This window comes from Urocampus carinirostris, chromosome 2 (assembly GCF_059441175.1).
Source record: "Urocampus carinirostris isolate Australia breed hairy pipefish chromosome 2, RoL_Ucar_1.0, whole genome shotgun sequence".
NCBI lineage: Eukaryota > Metazoa > Chordata > Actinopteri > Syngnathiformes > Syngnathidae > Urocampus > Urocampus carinirostris.
Genome location: NC_142350.1, coordinates 13,363,573 through 13,384,667, shown reverse-complemented (window position 1 = coordinate 13,384,667; position 21,095 = coordinate 13,363,573). Strand labels below are relative to the sequence as shown.

The 21,095-nt window shown below is 38.6% G+C and overlaps 1 protein-coding gene across 2 annotated transcripts in view; it reads left to right on the top strand.

Annotated features, from left to right (window-relative positions):
- Nucleotides 1–18,956, top strand: part of ctdp1 (CTD (carboxy-terminal domain, RNA polymerase II, polypeptide A) phosphatase, subunit 1) — a 59,979-nt gene extending 41,023 nt beyond the window's left edge. For both annotated transcript variants that reach the window (XM_088328987.1, XM_088328986.1), the window contains one exon: nt 17,152–18,956. In XM_088328987.1, coding sequence (XP_088185113.1) covers nt 17,152–17,311 — 160 coding nt within the window. In that variant the 3' untranslated portion in view covers nt 17,312–18,956. The remainder of the gene's footprint in view (nt 1–17,151) is intronic.
- Nucleotides 18,957–21,095: the final 2,139 nt, after the last annotated feature.

The following is a 21,095-nucleotide window of genomic DNA, read 5'->3' as shown; positions in this document are numbered from 1 at the left end:
GGCGCTCAAGATCACTGTAAATTCTTCTTTTTTTAAATAAATTACAACAAAATTGAATCAGATTTTAGACATTGATAGTTCGTAATTAGGTCACGTGATATGGTTGCCGCGGGCATCAGCTTGCTCTAAAGCTAGCCTGCTCCAGACCAGCCTAACAACCAAGCTCAAATTACCCCCAGAGATACATCTGGCACTACTACTGTGAATTGTGGGAAAATTAATAGGGTTTAATAATGGTGAATTACTGTAACCATCCTAGATTTAAATTATACATATAGGCTATGTTGTCATTTCATTAATCTCTGTTGACAATATGTTAGCAAGTCATTTTTTAGTAATTCATGTAAATGGTAAATGGTCTGCATTTATATAGCGCTTTTCAAGTCACTGAAGACCTCCCAAAGCGCTTTACAATGTGCCTCACACTTACCCATTCACACACACACACTCACACTCCAATAGCGGCCATGCAAGAGGCCAACCTGCTTATTGGGGACATTAGGGATTCAGTGTCTTGCCCAAGGACACTTCGACATATAACACAGAGGAGCCGGGATTCGAACCTGCGATCTCTTGATCCCAAGACAAGCGCTCTATTCTAAAAATAATTTTAGAAGAATTGGACATGGATTTAAAAACGCTGATCAAATTTCCTAGAGAATCTCAATGACTCATTGCTTGTGAGCTATTTTAAGAACAAGTCTGCAGGCTATTTCGGCTTTCTCAGGGGGCTTCTGTTTGTGACCCCGATATAAATAATCCGACCGATTGATTTAAAATATATTCTATGGTCATTGAGTGCTTAACACAATAAGGAAATGGATTATGGGACACTTGACTTGACACCCCAGAGAAAAACAAATGCTAAAATCAGCCACATTTTAGTTTTGTATGAGTTAATGTATAAAAAGTAAAAGTAAAAATGCCAGATTTATTTTTTGTTTCATTTGATTTAATTGAAAACATTTACTTAAGATCAAAACAAAAACCTAAGTATTGTTAAAGAAACAATAGCTAAATAAAAAATATTGTTTTAATCCGATCACTTCTAACTATTTTTCTAGAAAATGTGAGGTAAACGAGCAACTTTTTTCTGGACCCCCGATCAAAATAACCTTAATGACCAATGACCAATTTTATCAATTCACGAGAAAGACCAAAAACATAATTATCTAACTGGGAAAAAGAAAATATGTACTTAAGGTGTAAAAAAGATGCTGTCAAAATCCCATCATTTATTGTAATTAACACGTATTTAGATATTTGAATTTTTTTGAAATTATTCAGAAGTTTTTAATCAAAACAATTAATTTTGTTAGCCTTTCTAGGGTAGAAAATCGATTGCTGTCAGGCCATGTGCTTTATAGCTTTGCCAATTAAGAATGCTTGTCAATTTTGTCAAATATGTTTATCATTGTTGTTTCTGAGATTCGAAAAAATGCCTAAAAATGGCAATGAAATCTTTGACAAGGGTAGACATAGTATGTATAGGTTCAACTTCAAGTCATCTGTTCCCTTGCCAAAAGAGAGAAAAATTTGTAAGGTTTATTGTTCTATATTCTTTATCAATTATCCATTATCGGTCAAATCATAATACGCTACAAAGCCAAGGGGCCGAGACACTTGCTCTCAGCCGAGTGGCCGTGTCAAGGTCTTAACCACAGAGCCGTGCAGCGATCAGTGCGAATATACCGTTCCCGGAGGTACTGCAATACCGGGCCGATGCGTGCAGTGGACAGAGCAAGCTCTTATTCCATCTCCGGATTGCATAAAACAAGACCGGCACATGCCGACACATCCAACGTCCTGACCTGACCAATTCATACCGACTCTGTACACAAATCTAGAATCCTGACTTATCTGGAACATCCCGCCACAACCTGTTAGTAGTGGTGATGGTTTGAACAAATTTATTGACACTAAAAACAGAAAACAATCATGACAATCTCAACAGCAATTAAGCACATTCACAATATTATATTCCAATATTACGTTTTTAACAGCAAACACAAAGTGAGGTTTGAACAAACCTTCTCGAAAATCAAACATATTCACAATTTCATTATATAACATCTTTGTTAGTGTCAATAGATCCGTCCAGGCCAAAGTCGATTGTCCTCGGTCTGAACAAATCCACCGACACCAACAGCAGCATGGGTATTCGTTCAGTCAGGTTGCTGAATGGTAGCAAATACCATTTTGGGAGTGGCGCTTCAGTCATTTCCATTGGACATATTTTTAACTGCAGGTTATTGTTAATTGCTGAAACCCATCACACACACCCCAAAAAATATCCCCCGGTCTACACGATTCACGTAAGCTATGGGTGTCAGACTCATGGCCCTATGGGCCGGCTCTGTAACACTGATAACTTAAACTACAGATCCCACAATGCAGCGCTTCTGCTGCGGCCACAAGACGGCCTAAAAATGCTACTGCATCAAGCGAGTTAGCTGTAGCCTAACGAGCGCAGCCACTTTAAAAGCTATCTACTGACAAACAACATGCTTTGGGACGAACATCTATCGATCACGATATAATAGAAGGCTAAACGGAAAAAAGCAGGGTGACGTTTCTGTTTCTATGGGTTACACTAATGGTAAACCCTTGAGAAAATATTTGATTGGGAAAACAGCCGTTCAAAACCAATGGGAGGCTAAAAAATTTTTTTACTGACATTGCCGGTAAACTTGTGTGTCTTCTTTGTGGAGCTTATGTAAAATTTCTTAAATAGGTAATTTAATGTGAAACGGCACCATAAGACAAAGCATCAGAGTAAGCTGAAAAACCTGAATGCATAGCAGAAAATACTCAAAGTTGAAGAGTAAAAGAATATGAGGACCCGGCATGTGTTTTTCACCAAAGCATATTTTGAATTTGCACAGTATTGACAGGATTTTTTTTGACGTTAATGAATGTTTACGTTTTTTTTTATTCTGGAATATTTTAAGACCAAACAAGGACTTCCGTGCCAAAGACTCTTTGTGTTCCTTTTGCCTCCTCTGTCCATTTTCCCTCCTGCTTATTCTCACTCACATGTACTCCTCCAGTCGTATACGGTGTGCAAAATAAATTCCACACGCCCAGAAGCAATATTATTCGAGAGAATACACAATCCAGGCACCGGCTCTCAATCTCCCCTCAAATCTCTCGGAGCTCAGGCAAGCTAAACGTGCATACATCTTCTAAACAGGGACACAATTCGATATTTTTTTTCCCCGTAAGCAGCACCTGGGCAAGATGAAACACATTTTTGAATTTCACACCATGAAGTCTGACAACCTGAGGACCTAATGAAGCGCAACCCGCCCCCGTGGTGCAGGGAAGTTCGGCGCGGCGGCCAAACGCGAGGCGGGAATTTAAAGAGGGCGGCGACGGGGATTTCCATTACATTTGCTGAAAGAAGCTCTTCAATTCTTGCCATCAAACTCTTCACACATTATTAAAATGATTTAATTAACCAACAATGTGATTTGATACATTTTTGTTTCCCGTGGGAGGAATTGGCAATATGAAAGATTTTAAATGTAGTAATAGGAAAACATGGGATTCGAGGTTTTTTTTTTAAAGGGACACTGTGTATTTTTTTAGATCACTACATGGTGTCGGGCAGGGATCTCCAATGTGGTGTGAACCTGTTCTGAAAATAGCTCACCAGTTCTAGGTCATTGTGATTTTCAAGTAAAATTATGTTTTTATTAGTTGACTGAGTCTATTTAACCCTATTTTTTAAGAATTAACCTGGTGATAACACAGTAACAACAAAGTACTAAGATAATAAGTTAATATACAAATTCAAATAAATAAAATCCAATTCATGGGCTTCGTGAACAAAAAAATGTATTGTAGTTCGATCATCATTTGTAAGCCATTCATTAAGAGAGTAGAATGCGAATTAGTTTGTGTGATAAACAAATTTATTTAGCTTTTTATTAATTCATTTGAGAGGAAATGCAACCAACTAAATTCCAACATGGGTTTTATAAAGAAAATGAATGCGTAGTTTTTTTTAGCTACTTTTTTTTAGCTTACTATTAAGCTTTTAGATAGATAGATAGATAGATAGATAGATACTTTATTCATCCCCGAAGGGAAATTCACTTTTCCAGCAGCATCCCTGAGCTGAGAACAATCGAAAATAACACGGGAGCTGCTGGAGTGGCTGCCATTCGTGACGGCGCCGGAGAAACGATTCAATTTGAATCATGTACAAACAAACAAACAATTGAATCATGTACAAGAAACGATTCAATTTGAATCATGTACAAACAAACAAACAATTGAATCATGTACAAACAAACAAACAAAATATTTATGTTTCAATAAGTGGAGTGTTAATAAAATGGAGGGAAAATAATTTCTGATACTGATATAACCAGGTAAAACTAATTTTAAGTTACCTGTCCAAATGAATGTTGTGCCATCTCACCTTTCCCACTCTGCCATCTCACCTTTCCCACTCTCTCTCCCGCAGTTGACTTGCTGCTGCTCGCTCCTGAAACTCATACATGTCGATATACACGTACATACATATATAGGTGCCTCTCACAAAGATGGATGTAAAGAGAGGACTGCTAACTAACAAGCTTTTTAGCTAGGTTTTTACTTTTTTGCATGCTATCTAACCAACATTTTGGCCTCCTTTCCAGCTAGCTATCTAGCTTTGTTTTTTGCTTTCTATCCGACTATTTAGATTGCCTTTTACTCTTTTAGCTAGCTATCTAGCTACCTTTTAGCTTTTTATCCGTTTAGCTTTCTAGCTAACCACCAAGCTACCTTTTTTATCTATTTAGCGAACCATCTAGCTCACTTCCTATTTTACATATTCATATTAAACTGGGTGCCATTTACGCTAATTACTAACAAAAACTCTCTCAACTTGAAAAAGGTTGGAGACACCATGTGTATTGCAACCGAAAACGATTCCTAAAAAGCACAAGGAAGAATACAAACTTCGGAGACACCAAATGGCCAAAGCACACCATTTTACCATTGGTTATTTTGGCTAACCTTTTTGAGGTTTGGGGGTACCCATAGCAGCAAGATGAAACAAACATGTCCGCTCCCTTTAGGTGAGGCTCATGTTATTTTGAATAAACATAGTTTCTTGACTTATGTGCATTTTTTTAATGCACGTTTTAAAACTGAACTGTTTTTATAGTCATTGATAACAATGCAGTGAAACATTGTATGCAATGAGATTAGACATGGCACTCCGGGATGAATGCATTATAAAGACTTTAAAAGAGAAAAACAAGAAGGGGATAAATAGGCACTGAAATGTACAACGTGGTGCCCAGAGCAGTCATGTCAATCATATAACCCACGGGCCGAATCCATCTCGCCATACAATTCTGAGTGTGTCAAGAAAAGAAGTGTAGGTTATTTCTATCAAAAGTTATGATTTTTTTATCAAATGCAAACCAAATGTTGAGTTTGTATAGTGTGGTGAGTTGGTTCAGGTGTTAAATTGTATTAACTCAACTGTTAAAATAAACCAGTTGACACGCTCAATACCAAACATTAAAATTCCCTTTCCCTGTTGATTGGGAATACATCTGGTTTAATTAGATACGTTTACCAGTCATCTGGGACTGTAACATGTAGGTTAGGCTACTAAGCAAAGCTAAAAATTTGGATTTGGCATTCTTTCACTGATCTAACGATAACAAAAATAATATCAATGGTAAATCTACTGTGTAGTCATGTGCAACGTTCGGGTGTCCTCGTAACATCGCAGGGAAATCACATGTCATGGCCAACACTCTGGTCCAGACTTTGTCATGGGAATAGGTTTAGAATTTGCCTTAAGTGTTGGTGTCAAATGTGTGTCCCGCGGGCCGGATAAGGCCCACCATGGGTTTTAGTTCATCCTGCGGGACGACGCTAAGAGTAGCTCAAGAACGACCTGCAGTCTGAAATATGTCCTCTTGATGTCGCCAAAGCCAAGCGCCACTCACGTAAACACTGGCTGTATTTATTTTTCTATCCGTCTCGTTTTCTTTGCCTTTCTTTATTAAATACTCTTTCTCTTTCTTTCTCTCACTGTTTCTCTTTCTTTTTTCCTCTGACTCTCTTTCTGTCTTTTTCACTTTCTCGCTCTCTGTGTCTTTTTTCTTTCTTTCTTTTTTTTTGTCTCTTTTTGTCATTCTCTCTCTCTCTCTCTCTCTCTCTCTCTCTCTCTCTCTCTCTCTCTCTCTGCATCTTTCTCTCTTTCTTTCTCTCCCTCTCTTAGGGAGATCCAAAGTGACCAAAACGCTCCATATTACCTTTGAAAAGAGAAGAAACGAAAAAACAAAAAAAGAAAAGATAAAATTAAGAAATGAGACCAAAAGTACAACCCAAATAGGGGATAATATTTAAAAAGACAAAAAAAAACAGAAAGTAGCATTTTTTTCCCGGTTTTAGTCTTTTTTTTTTCTCTTTAATTTCTGACTAACTTTCCTTTTTTTTTCTATTTTCCTTTTTTGCTTTCTTTCTCCCTTTCTTTTCTGTTAGCCTTTTTTTCTTATTTATTCTTCCCTATTTTTATTACCCTTTAAAATATATTCTTTTTATCCTCTTTCTTTGAGTAAACCTGGAAGAAATAAGCTGCTTTTTGCTCACTTTCAGTGTCCGTAGTTTGCAGTCTTCCTTGGACTCATTTTCGGTTGCACTACACATTACAGCGACATCAATACACAATATAAAACATTGTCCCAATTTATCTCAACCTTACATGGACCCTAGATTCAGTTGTCCCCAACTCAATCGAGTTTGAGACCCCTGCTTTTGGGGAAAGGCCACTCCGCCTGAAAAGGATGGGCCCGACTGAATAAGGGACACTTTTACCCGGTAATCGTTTCAAATTCTCGCACCTCGTATCGCAAGATGCGCTCAGCAGTCGGCCTAAGCGTTACATCGTCGCCGTAATCCAACCGACAGGTAACCTTTGAAAGATAAACAAAGCCCGGATTGTCCTTCCAAGCGGCGGCCACTCCCGCAAAAGCCGGGGCCAGAACGTGACCCGCTCAAACCTCAGTCTGAAGGTGGAAGCAAACGGCCACGGTCAATCCAGAGCCATCGTTTGAGCAAACGCGGCGCCATTAGAGCGCTCTTTGGGGGATCCGAAAATCTATGAAAACAATTACTCACAAGGGGCCCCTGAGGCCAATGTAATTAAAACATCTAAGAGTTATTCAGGTAGGTTAGGGCAAGGTAATGGCTTCATTTTCCGATTCGGATGCCAGAGAGAAGAAAGACCACTTGATAGGCCATTCTTTACACAAATTCTCATCTAGGAACCTTTAAAATGTGCCTCTAGGTCAAGGGTGGGCAACTATTTGGAGTCTTGGGCTGCATTGGGTTCAAAAGTTTTTTTCATTTATCTATAAATATACACGATACACAATTTGTGTGGGTTTTTTTTTTTTTTGCTACTTTTTCCCCATTTTTTATTTTCTTTATTTTTGTATGTGTTGTCTTGCTGTCGGTCACCCCTCTCGAGGGATATGACCAGGGTAGATAGTAGATAAATATACATGCAGACATCTTTCATATTTCTTTTGTAATAAATTGCTCTCATCAATTTTTTTTAAACAATCACAGTTAAATCAAAATAATATATCAGGTCACTGTTTTTAGCACTTCCTTTCCTATTTTTTCTTTTGTAGTATTACTGTAGTTGCATTCAGTATTGTTTTCGTATTTCTGCAGTCGGATTTCTGCACGAGTTGAATTTGTTCGTAAGTTGCCTCAGTGCTATATTTTGTATATTTAAGGCTTGTATAAGTAACGTACAGTGGGACCTCGGTTGTCGCGTTTTTTTATTTTTTATTATTATTATTATTATTTGATTCTATTATTATTATTTTTTAGACCTGCGAAGCTCTGAACCCGCGAACGTGGAACCACGAAGTAGCGACGCCCCTTCAAAAATGCTTAAAACCTTTTTTTTTTTTGATTTTTGCGTTGTTTTTTTGTTTTTTGTTTTTTTTTTTTTGTTTTGTTTTTTTGTTTTTGTTTATTATTTTATTATTATTTTTTTTTAGACCTGCGAAGCTCTGAACCCGCGAACATGGAACCACAAAATAGCGACGCCCATTCAAAAATGCTTTAAAAAAAAAAATATATATATATATATATATATATATATTTTATTTTATTATTATTATTTATTAGGCCCGCGAACGTCGAAGCGCGAAGTAGCGAGGTCCCACTGTATATTGTTTTGGACTAAAAAATAAACACTTCATAAAATACTATGCTCTATGAAGATGAATAAAACAAGTTTTAGTTACTTTTAGAAGATGCGCTTCAAGAGGTCCTACTCCGTTGTCTAAAGTGGCGGAAAAAAAGCGATCCAACCATTTTCTCAACCGCATCAAGCTTTTTTATTCCACTTTCGTTTCAAAAGAAAAGGCACGCCTCTTCTTTACACTTTACACCAATCATATTTAATGGATGCACGAGATTAAAAACAATAAAGATTTCGAAGTTCTTAGCGCTCTGGAGATACAGTTGAGAATGTTTACACAGGAACTAGGAAGAGGAAGCGGATTTATTCTTTGGGGTGGATGCTGGGTGAGCTCTCACAACGCCGGTAGCGGCGGGAAGAAGCTCTACACTAATGTCTTGTACTTGGAAAGGTTCACACAATACCAAATCTAACTTACAGCAATGTCCAGATATTTTCCGTCTTTCTGGAAAAAATGTTCCTATCTACCGTTTTTTGTAACTCGAATGTTAGTAAGTTGGGGAGCGTCTGTACATAAATATGTTTTTTTTAAAAACACACTCTTGGTAATAAAAAAAAACTCCAATTGAATGAAATGGCCAATTTATAAATGAATATAATATGAAATATGAGATTTGCATGTAGTTGGTTGCATTTATATTATTTTATAAATGCAAATGAGGAAAAAAGGGGATTGGTTCACCTTATCATCTTGTGTATTGCCGAAGATTTTGAGACTATCGTTGTAGACAAGTTAAACAAAAAATGCATAATCTTCTGCCATTTTTTAACCCAGTGCGAGTCTCAAAAGGCTTTCCCACAACTGCTTTAGAATAAACTTCATTTTAATCAACATTTGGTGGTGATGACCATAGTGAAACCATGTTTCAATGACGAACAATGGAAAAAAGGAGATCCCTGACAGATGCCATCTATGTCAATACAAAATTGCAGGGCATTTGAATATTTTGGTTACTCTATAAAAGGTTTCAACATGGAATGGAAATAATGACAGGCTTGTGAAAATTGTCAACTGGAATGATATTAAGATTAAAAAACGGACACTCGCATGGTGCAATTTAATCCCCGAGGAGGACTATTCTGTGATATTTTTGCTCCTCCATGTGTGTCAATGCAAACTGTGCTCGTAATAACTGCAAATACTAAAGTATTGTTCCTTGTTTGTTTCCAGAGTACAAATATTCTTAGTTCATAGCCAAATTCAAGCACTTTTAATTGTCTTTCAAAGCCAATTTTCCAGTTTCTCCGGTACTATTAAAATAAAATAAAAAAACATTGCGAATCATGTATTTTGCATAGCCACAAATATATCTGTGATTTACATCCGACTTTTTTTTATCTTGCATGTGCATTTATCATGACATATGACCTTTAGATCTTGAGTAATCCGAGAGTATATTTGTTTTTGAGACAAATATTTTCCCATTTAGGTTTTTGGTAAAAATGATAGTATTTTGTAGCTTACATTTTCAGTTGCAGGAAGTTTTTTCCATTACAATTTAACACTGGGAAACTGCCTCAATTTTTTTGCATGGCCCCCAATAAATGTCCATAATTAATACGTAATCCTTGCAATAATTGGAGGCGATGACAATGGCGTACATATTCATGCCAGATGCCGTTAATCACAAGGGAAGAACTGCAATGGCAAAGCTACATCCATTGCAACCTGCTCATCCTTGTGATTGTATTTTTATTTTATATTATACTTAAATTATTTTATTTTTAATTTCGTTGTTTGTTAATGCAATGTCCGTTGCAGCCTGGTCATCCTGGAAGGGGAATTACCTCGTGTGCGGTCCCTTCATTTTCCTTTTGATGAGGTTTTTGAGTTTTTCCTTGCCCTTCTGCAGGTTTTAGATCAGGGGATAGTGTAATCATAGTCCGTAGTTTGAAATAGTCTGTAATCTGTGCAGCCCTTTTAGACTCCTTGTGATTAAGAGCTATACTAATAAATATGACTCGACTCAAAGCGAAACCACCAGAGAGCGGCGTCAACGCCACTTTTAAGCAGACATGTTGAGTGACATGGCAACAATTTCAAGCATTTACAAGCGCTTCACCCAATATTCAAGCACTTTTCAACCCTCAAAGACACATCATTAAAATTCAAGCATTTTTAAGGATTTCAAGCACCCGTATGAACCCTGGTCCCGAAACCTTTCATGTCATATTGCACTCCAACCACTTGGGGTTTCCCTCAGTGCATTAATGGCCTGGCGGCAGGCCAAGCTTTTCTCGCATCGCAACAAGGTTTCATTTCCAAATCGAAGCGACTGGGTTTGCGCTAATATGGTGATCAATGACAAATACTGTGATTTATTATTTCTGTAACTTATATCAAGAGGCTGAGAATATATAGCGGGCAAGATTATATTATTCAGTTGGAGAAAAACAATGCCGACTGGCAATTTATAAGCAACCTGCTTGCTCGGGGTTTGCTGTTGAAAATGCGCTTCCAGTTTTCAATTTATATTCCGTAGAATCGAATTGCATCCAAATTGGCCGTTAAAATAAATGAATAACTGACTGCTCTCGGAACAATAATATCCTCAAAGAAGAGATGATTTGTTTTTCCCTGTTATTAAAACCGCGCAGCAGCAAAAAAAAAAAAAAACACTGGGCTGAATAAACCCAGTGCCAAAGACTTTGTTGCAGTGATCAAGAGATTTTGATTTTAACCCTTAGAGCAGGGATGTCCAACTCATTTTAGCTCAGGGGCCAGAAGGGAGAAAAACATTCTCACTGGGGCCGGGCTAGTAGATTAAAGAGAGTGATAAAGAAAGAGTGAGTGCGAGAAAGGGTGAGAGAGGTAGGGCAAGAAAGAGTAAGAGAAAAGAAAGAGACTGTGAAAGAGAAATTGAGAAAAATAGAAAAAAAAGAGAAGAGAAAAAAGGGAAAGAGAAAGAGAGACAGACTGCAAAAAAATGAAAAAAAGAACATGAGTGAGAAAAAAAGAGCAAGCGAGCAAAGGGATGAGAGAGAGGGCAAGAAAGAGATAATGAAAGACAAAACTGAGGGGAAAATAGAGAAAAGAGAGAAGAAAGAAAAGAGCAAGAGAAACTGTAAAAAACCAACGTGAAACAGAGTGATAATGAGAGAGTTCGGAAGAGAGAGTGAGAAAGAGAAAGAGCAAGCAAAGAAAGGGTGAGGGAGTGAGGGCAAGAAAGAAAACAAAGATAATGAAAGACAAATTGAGAAAAATAAAAGAGAATAAAGGGACAAAGAAAGGGAAAGAGCCAGAGAGAGACTGCAAAAACAGAAAAAAAGAGTGAGTAAGAGAAAAGGCGAACAAGAGCAAGGGCGAGAAAAAGAGGAGAGACAGTAAAAGAAAAGATGGGAGAAGTGGAAAAAACAAGAAAAAGAAAAGAAAGGAACAACAGAAAGAGAGACTGTGAGAAACAGAAAAAGAGAAAGAGAGGGAGGGAGGGATGGAAAGAGAAAACAAAGACAGCAAAGGGGACAATAAGAGAGAGGAATGGAGAAGTGAAAAAAGTGAACGAAAGAAAAAGATTAAGAGAAATGCTACATGGCCCGCATTCATATAGCACTATTCAAGTCACTGAAGACCCCAAAAGCCCTTTAAAATGTGCTTGACACTTACCCATTCTCACACACACTCACACACACTCACACACCGATAGCAGCTACTGGAATGGCCTGGGAATAAGAAGTGGGTACACAACTTGATGATGATTAATGGGGAAGCGCGATCTCTAGAATACAATCTTCAACCTCTTGTGCTAGGCTGGGCTCTATCCAGTACTATTTAGGGTCGGCCTTGGCTCAGGAGGTAAAGCGCTCGTCTTGGGATCGAGAGGTCGCAGGTTGGATTCCCGGCTCCTCCGTGTTATATGTCGAAGTGTCCTTGGGCAATACACTGAATCCCTAATGCCCTCGATGGCAGGTTCACAACCTTCCCCATTAGTAGCAATATTTAGGCTAACGGTGAATTGAACTCCACCCAAAAAGATATTAAAGCCTTCACATTATTGCTAGCAAGGCGGTGTTTATTATTGCATTGTAAATCTCCAAGGTACCCTTCCTTTTCTTTGTGGCTCAAGGATACCATGTTCTTTCTGAAAATTTAAAAAGATCAAATACACTTTTTTATTGTATGAAAAAGGGAAGATGGGATATGTGAGGTGCGATACCAAAACTGCAAGTAATCTGACATTTTTTCTCCTTTCTTTTTGCCCGTCCCTATAAACTGCTGGCCTAAGCATTCCCCCCCCCTTATTGTTAAGTTATAGCTCAATACAATTCCCAGGAGAGCAGCCGCCTAGTCAGAGCTTTGGTTTATGACTACAAAAGCAAAACGCACCCACACTAGAAAGTGTAAAATGGGTCCCAAGATGCTAATTTGCGGGTTTTCTCAATATTTTTATCATTTATTATGGGTAGTATAAAAAATGAAGGTTGTGTTTTTTCAGTGGTAAATTGGATTGGGAAGAACATCCTGTAACTGAAAATGTAAGCTACATATAACGACCATTTTACCCAACTCTGGTAAATGGGAGAGGATTTGTCTCCAAAAATATTTACACGGATTGTTCAGATGCATAAATGATATGTCTTGAAAAATATATAAATCACAGATATATTTGTGGCCCTGTAAGATACATGATACACACCAGATCTCTTTGACTGGTACTGGAGAAATTGGAAAATTGGCTTAGAAAGTCCATTTAAAGAGCTTGAATTTGGCCATAAAGAAGATGTACAACACTGTTTATTTGATGTGTCGTTAAGACCTCAAACTACTCATTCTCTTCAACCCGGATGTTGATTTCAACACATTGAAGAAGAAAGTCAGTTTTATCAAAGGCTGGGTGAATGTTGACAAATTATTCTTATATTTTCTCGTATTAAGATGTTTCATCGCTGATAGCTTAGCCTGTCAAGTTATGTTTATTTGTTTAGCCCTTAATCACAAGGACTCTCAAAGGGCTGCACAGACGATTATAAACCATTATTACACTATCCCCTGATCTAGAACCTACATGAAGGCAAGGAAAAACTCAAAATCTCAGCGTGAAATTCAGTATATCAAAATTTTCCCTGTGACAGGCTACCGGCCTCTTTCCCGATGTTAGCTAGGATCAACTTCAGCACGGTAACGATGTAGTCGAGTGTAAGTAACACTCGGTTTGAAAAACAAAAGGTGTTTCATAGTGCTTGGATGTCGGAAGTGTAACCGCTCCGCCTCTTTGGCCATATTGGCTTTTGACCAACAGTGTCGCCAACGGAGACGCTAGCTCCTTTCTAATTACTCGGACGGCACCTTTTATCGATTGGGAAGCCGTCCGCGCCCGTTCGGACTCGTACGATCACTCAGAGCGCGTCAGGAGAAGAAATCAGTCTCGGGGTGGAGACTCCATCTTGTTAGGAGTACCTCATTAGTCGGCGCGATGGCTACGCTTTTAGTTCTGCAGCCCCCAACGCCCGCCTATTCAAACGGCTGATGTTCAAAAGAAATTGCCCTATTGGGTTTGATTTCAATCTGTCATGTGAGGGATCACGTTCAAAAGCAGATATAATATAAGGCGTAATAAACTCAACCGTCCGGATTTACCATATTTTCCGGCATGCGAAAATATTGGGCGAAAGTTTGAACGCGCGCCTTGGTCACAATTGCATAGCATTGAATGCAATGAAAATCGAGCCCGGATCGCATCCATTAAACTGCTTGGGAAAAAGAAATTCGGCTAACAATGACGACAAGTTGACATAATTAGCATCGATGCTACAGTACAGCTAAACCCTAATTGGCTACGACTTTGCACATTCAGCACAGAAACAAACATAAATTGGCATAGTACATTAAAATAATGAAACGGTTTGTCGAACTATGTTATTGCATGAAAACAAAGCATGCTAGCTGGATGCTGAGATTGAACAAAGAACAGAGACGTTTACACTAATTGGCATTGATTTTATGCCAATACGAATATTGTACATTTCACAGATAAACCATTGGTCTAAACCAGTAAATACGAAAGGACTATTCTAGCTAACAATGACTACAACATTTTTCAAGCTGAGGTTTTTGATTGGGGGCTGCCAGGATGTACCTGCCCAGGACACACAAGAAAGTGGTGCCCCAACGACCCTAGTGGTTAAGGGAGCTGCGAACCATATATGTTTAAGTAAATATATTTTTTCACTTTTTTCTCAGCTCAAATGAAGCATTGTAAATGACAATGTCTTGAAACGTGCAGCCCTGCGTTTATTTATACATTTTAGGTCGACCGAATTACTTCCCACAATGCCACACTCTTCATTAAGTTCCGAATGACCACATGACTTCCCACAATGCCCTCTCTTCATTCAGTTCGTAAGTCGGCTGTAGCACGTACTAGTTTAATGTCTGACAATCTTCTCGCCGCCAACAATAACATCAACAATTTGGTAGAGTGACTAAAAATAGTGTAATGATGACACAACACCCAATGCCTTGTCTTGTCTGTATCCTTAGTGGTCTAGTGAAGGGGTCAGGAACCCTTTTGACCCAAAGAGCCATAAAAGCAAAAAATGTTTTGAAAAGAAATTGAGAGAGCCGCAGCATATATTTTCGGACAAAATTGAAAATACTGCCAAACACGCTCTCTAGACAAAAGCTAATTCTTCAGCATATTTGATTTCACTGTGTGTCATTTGATGATTTAATCATTTGTATGAAATGATAATAATGCCAAATCAATGTAAATATGCCATTTACAATTTGTCTTCCACCTTCAGTTAAGAGTATTGAGGCAATTTTTTTCCATGAAATTTGTCCTTAATAACGGTTTCGAAACAATGTGCATGCAAAGTTCTTTTGTAAAAATGTCACAAATGACTGCAAACGATAAGCATATGGTCATATTCACTTTGGGCGTAGACTGCACTGAGCGAGAGAGAGAGAGCGAGAGAAGGAAATTCTTTGCGCTGTGTGCAGGGATCCGCCCACCTGTAGTGCTCACCCAATCAAAGTCGTTTGCCAGCGTTTTTATTCATCAGTTTAAATGGTTTCTTATGGAATTTCTGCATTAAGTTGCTTCGGCTTTATATGGACCCAAATTGGGATGAAATCACTTGAATTTGGAATGCCACAGAGAGATGTGCAATAGTTACATTTAATTTCTGAGCCATACGTACTCATGAAAAGAGCCATATATGGCACCCTTTGCATCCAGTTTCAGGCTATTGTGATCACTGTATTTTTTGTGTGCAACCCTTGCCCTTACAGTAATTTATTTATGAAACGGATATCACAAAAGACTGTTTTTGCGGTGCGCCTTATTATCCACGTGTGCCTTATAATGGGGAAAATAGGGTACAGGGTTCATTAAAGACCTTCCCTTCTCTCCATTCCTACTTCAAAAGCTGGTTCCTATCATCGGATGCTTTTGCCTGGCACATTTGCAAACACGAATTTGCACATAATTAGGAGAAAAGAGCTCCATAAATAGCCTCTTAGCATTTGTTTTGGAAAAGAAAGCGTTCAAATGCAGCAAACAAGGTCAGGGAAAAAAAGGATCGTATCTCATGGGAAGTCATTGATTATTCTGGATGACCTTCACACCGCCAGGGCAAGAGGCTCCATCGCGGAATTTGGAAGGCGTCTTCTCTCCTTGACACGTTCCCCGAGAAGAGCTTCATACGGAGAAAAGCACGAGCGTCGTGTAAATGGAGAAAAACCCAAAGCTTTAGCAATGACTACAACATTTTTCAGGTTTTTGATCGGAGAGGGACGGGGGCCGCCAGGCTGTACCCGCCCAAGACACACACCAGGAAGTCAAATATTCTTGCACCGCGCCTCGAATTGGATGAAGGTGTTTTGGTTCAGAAGTTTCCCGGCTCAAGCAGTGGAAATCCTTTTGTCACAAGCTTTCTTTTCTTTGTTTTTCCGCGCAGTTACAAAACTCCCAAATACTACCTATTGTCGTGGTTTACTACGCCGGTTTGTGGCGGATTACACAACCTGCGTTTTCTTAAAAAAAATTTCAAATCGAAAAGAAATGACGTCCATTTTTGTATTGAAAACATTGGAGGGGAAAGATGTCGATAGACCTCTTTAACAATTGTATAGTGTACAAATTTTGTCATTCAAAGTTATTAAAAGTGAAGTTCATTAACCGTTGAAAGTTAAGTATTCTCTCTATCCAGTGATGAGTTCAATGAGCCCTTATGCTTTATTTTCCACCGTGCCAATAATCTGTCCTCTTCTTTTAGCAAAGAAAGAGATGGAAAAAGAAATAACCAGAAAAATAAATTGAGAAAGGCAGAAACATAGAGAGAAATTGAGAGTAAAGGAGAGAATGAGAAGAGAAAAAGAGCAAGAAAGAGACAAAAACACAGTGTGAGCAGAAAAAAATGAGATTGTATGAGAGAGAGAAAGATCAAGTGAAACAAGAAAAAAAGAGTGAGAAATTGAAAATAAAGCGAGGTAGAACTGAGGAAAAGAATAAATTAAAAATAGAAAGTACAGAGAATGAAAGAAAGTAAGAAACAGAGAAAGAGAAACAAAGAGTGAGAGAATAAGGGAGACAAAGCAGGGGATAACATGGGGTAAAGAAAGAAGAAATAAGAAGAAAAATAGAATGAAAAAAAGGGAAAGTGAATGAGAGGTAAAGGTTAGAAAGAGCGATGACTGAGAGGACACAAAAGAGAGAAACAGAAAGACAGAGAGAAAGAAATAGAGCTACCGTGGGTGCTTTGTGAGTGTCGCCTTGCTTTGGCGACATCCAGTGGACCCGTTTAATAGTGCAGCTCATTTTTCTCCTGTGCTTCTCTCTGCTTTGTCCCACGGGCCAGGTTAAAACCCTCAGTGGGCCTGATCCGGACCGCGTGTTCGAAACATTCCCGTAGGCTTGGCGAAGGATAGAACACCGTGTTTTGTGTTTTGTTTGAATGCCGTTTGTCATCCGCAGGGGCCACAAACGAAAGCACAACAACGGCAAAGGCGAGGATTCCAACGAGAGCGACGACGAGTCCGACGGCGAAGAAGAAGAAGAAGAAGAAGAAGGGAGTTCCTCGGAGGCGGACGAAATGGCGGCCGCGTTGGAGGCGGAGCTTAACGACTTTATCTGAAGCGCGACTGCAAAACGATGAATGTCCTGTACAGAAAGCAGACTTTGCTGTGTTCCCCATCATGATTCTTTTCCACGGACATCCGACTTGATTTTATTGTGAGTCAAATAAAAAAATATAGGATACAAATGTCATACTTTTGTTTTTCTGATTTTGCCAAAGAATTCAGTCGCTCTGGCAACAATGCGCAGCTAAACGGGGACGACGGTTCCGACTTTGTTGGTGTCCGCACTGCAACGCTTGTTATTATCTGTGTTGTTTCTGTACATAGGATGATATTTAGTCCTTTTTTTTTTAAAACCTTCACCATTTTAACAATACTTGGGAAGTGAAACACACTGGAGCCAATCATGCGTTAGTATTGTATCACGGTATCGAAACACAACCCGAAGCTTTAACTGCGAGGTACCGTCTTTCCCATCCGACTCGGTGAGACCCTGGTAAGTGGACGGTCTTGGGGGGGACACGGTGCGTCTCTTTGGCTCTTTCCAGTGCAGGCCCGCCTGCCGAATCAGACCCACCGACGGATTGAATCCGGCACAAGAGACAAACAAGCTGCACTTTTGAATATGTCCACTTGATGTCGCCGAAGCCAGGTGCCACTCTCAAAGCGACGGGAGTCGGATTGCTTTCTTTCTTTTTCTCCATCTTTCTCTCCTTTTCTTCTCTCTTTCCCTCTCTCTCTCATTCTATTCTCTCTTTCTCTTCTGTATATTTTTCTCTTTCACTAACCCTTTCTGTGTCTTTCTCTGTCTCATTCACTCCCTGTTTCTTTCTCTTTATCTCCAACTCTCTGTCCTTCTATGTATCTTTTTTTCTCTCAATTTCTCTCTCTCTCTCTCCCCTTATTTCTTTTTCCCTTTTATTTCTTCTCTTTCCCTCTCTCCTTTTCATTCTTTATTTTTTCTATTTTTCACTCTTTCTTTTTCTTTGTCTTCTATTTTTTTCTTTCATTCACCACCCCCCTCTGCCCCTTCTCTCTTTCACTCCCTGATTATTTTTCTCTCTCCCTATCCCTTTCCCTCTGTCCAAATATTTTTATCTTTCCTCTCCGTCTCTCTCTTTTTCTCTCAGCCCTCTTTCTTTTTCTCTATTTATCCATTTTACTCTGTCTCTCCGCTTCTCTTTTTCTATTTCTCTTTTTCTTTCTCTTTCATTTCTTCCTGCCCTGTGGAAAATGAGGGGGTTTCTGTTGGACAAACAAGACACAAATGTTTTTAACATTTTCCAGTGAGTATAGATAAATAAAGTATGTTTATCTTCCATATACAGCTTTATTAGCTTTTTTTACATTTTATTTTCGCAGCTCCAAACATGTGTTTTTTTGGTGTCCTATATGGCTCCTAATACATTTTGGATTGCCAAACCCTGGTTTAAACAAACTGACGCCATTTCTAAGGTTATTTTTACTCTTATTGTTTCGTTGCCACGGATTTCTGTAGACATCAAAAATTTCCATCTTTTAACGGGACACCATTCAGAATATTTTAAGCACGATTATTTTTCCCCCCCTTACGATCTGTTGGCTACTTATTAACCTTTTATATTGTCAATCTATAATACTTGTAGATGTGTTGCATTTTCTTACTCCACATTGGCAGAGAAACAAAAATACTTTGACTAAATAAAGATGTTTGAAATGGCAGCCATGTTTGACTTTATTTTATATGTGTTTTTTTTTTTTGGTGATGCTGTTTGACAACCATGCTTTTAACGGCATAATCATGGTGTGTGCCGCCGCACCATTCCAATCGGCACCCTTAATATCTCCTTTGTCATGGAAACCGTCGGAGAGCCATTATGGCCCGTTTCGTCTTGTTGCTCGGCTCTTGACGAGCAAGAGGGTCATTAGACTGAGCCTGTTCATCAATTCATCACGTTACCTTAGGGTTATTGCACGTAAGGGGGATAAAGAAATCTAGGCTAACTAAATTAGCATAGATTGATCTAGTCTGGCCAGCGCATTTTGGCTCGATCGGGTGGACGTTTGCCGAAACGAGAACGAATAGGTGCGGTTATGTCAAACGAGCCGTCGAAATTTGGAATACAGTGCCTTGTAAATGTATTTCATATCAAGATAATTACAATACCGCATTTTCCGCACTATAAGGCGCACCGGGTTATAGGGCGCACCCCCCAAAAAATAGTTTTTGGTCCTATATTTTCCCTACATAAGGCGCACCAGATAATAAGGCGCTACAATGGGAACGTCGACAAAACAGATAGTTCAGTCCAACTTATTACCCCCTTAACATTCCCAAAGCTTGCAAAGAAGCAAATACGTGTCTCAGACATGTACGGAAACAATGTCTGTACGATGTCACCAATCACTCAAATGCATCGTTCCAAATATCATTCGGAAGGTTAAAGTCTTGGGATTCAAGAAATGCCAAACATTTCTTAGTTTCCATTTTATTTTTTGCTGGCAACTGTGCATACACCGCAGACTACTTTGCCTTCGGGGGAAAATCTAGTCCGCGGCTGCTTGCCTTGGTTGCAAGACTTTGCGACTTAATATTGATCCATATATAAGGCGCACTGTATTATAAGGCGCATGGTCAGCTTTTGAAAAAAATAAAGGCTTTTAGGTGCGCCTTATTTTTCGGAAAATACGGTATAAAGATGGAGAGAGCCTAACACCCATGCAAACCTTCGAAGACCTGGCCATCCCTGCAAACCTTCGACCAAAACAAGGAGAAAACTCATCAGAGAAGCAACCAAGAGGTCCTGCAGGCATACACAGCTGAGGTGGGAGAATCTTTTCATAAGACAACTATTAGTTATACTCTGCATAAATCTGCCATTACTGAAAAAATACCACGAAAAGGGCAGATTGCAAGAGGCCACTTGATAGATTTAAAAATTATGTGGAACAAGGTGCTCTAGAGAGATGAGACCAACATTTTTGGCTGAATGCAAAGCGTTATGTCTAGTGTAAGAGTAACATTGTCACCCTGAAAGCACCATCCCTACTGTCAAACATGGTGGTGGAATCATCACGCTCTGGGGTTGCTTTTCCTCAGTGGAGACTGGGAAGCCGAATAGAGCCAGATTAAGTTATGGTAGAAAATTGGTCGGAATCTGCAAGAGACGTTCGAATAGGACGACGACACTAAAAATAAATTAAAATCTACAATGGACTGGATTAGAACTTAACAATACAAAGGTGTTGAAATGACCAAGTCAAAGTAAGAATCTCAATCCTAAAGAGAATTTGTGGAACGATCTGAAAAATGCTGTGCACAAACGACCACCATCAAACCTTAAGGAACTCAAGCTGTTTTGTAAGGAGGAATGGGCCAATATTGCTAATTCAAGATGTGCAAAACTTTTAAGTTATTTATCCATAATTTGGAAGCTTGAAATATGGCAATATGTCAAAAAGTTATTGTCGGGGGCAATACTTTTGCAAGGCACTGTATGAGAAAAATAAGGTTACATTGTTATTAAGGGAGAAAGCATGGAAGGCATTTTTGCACTTGCTCAGTTAGAGTGACTTGCATTGATAAATGGATCATAATGACTATCTTTTTATTTTAGTTGTGTGATAAACATTTATGTCAAATATAAACTTAACTATATATTTTTCATTTTTGTTTTATGAATATTTTCAATATTTCAGCAAATTTATTTTGATGAAACGAGTCAAACACCATATAGATTAGAATCATGTCCATGCGCGATAAATATATTTTACATTTTTGTGTGTATTATATATATATATATATAATATATGTATATATATATAATATATATATATATATATATATATATATATATATAT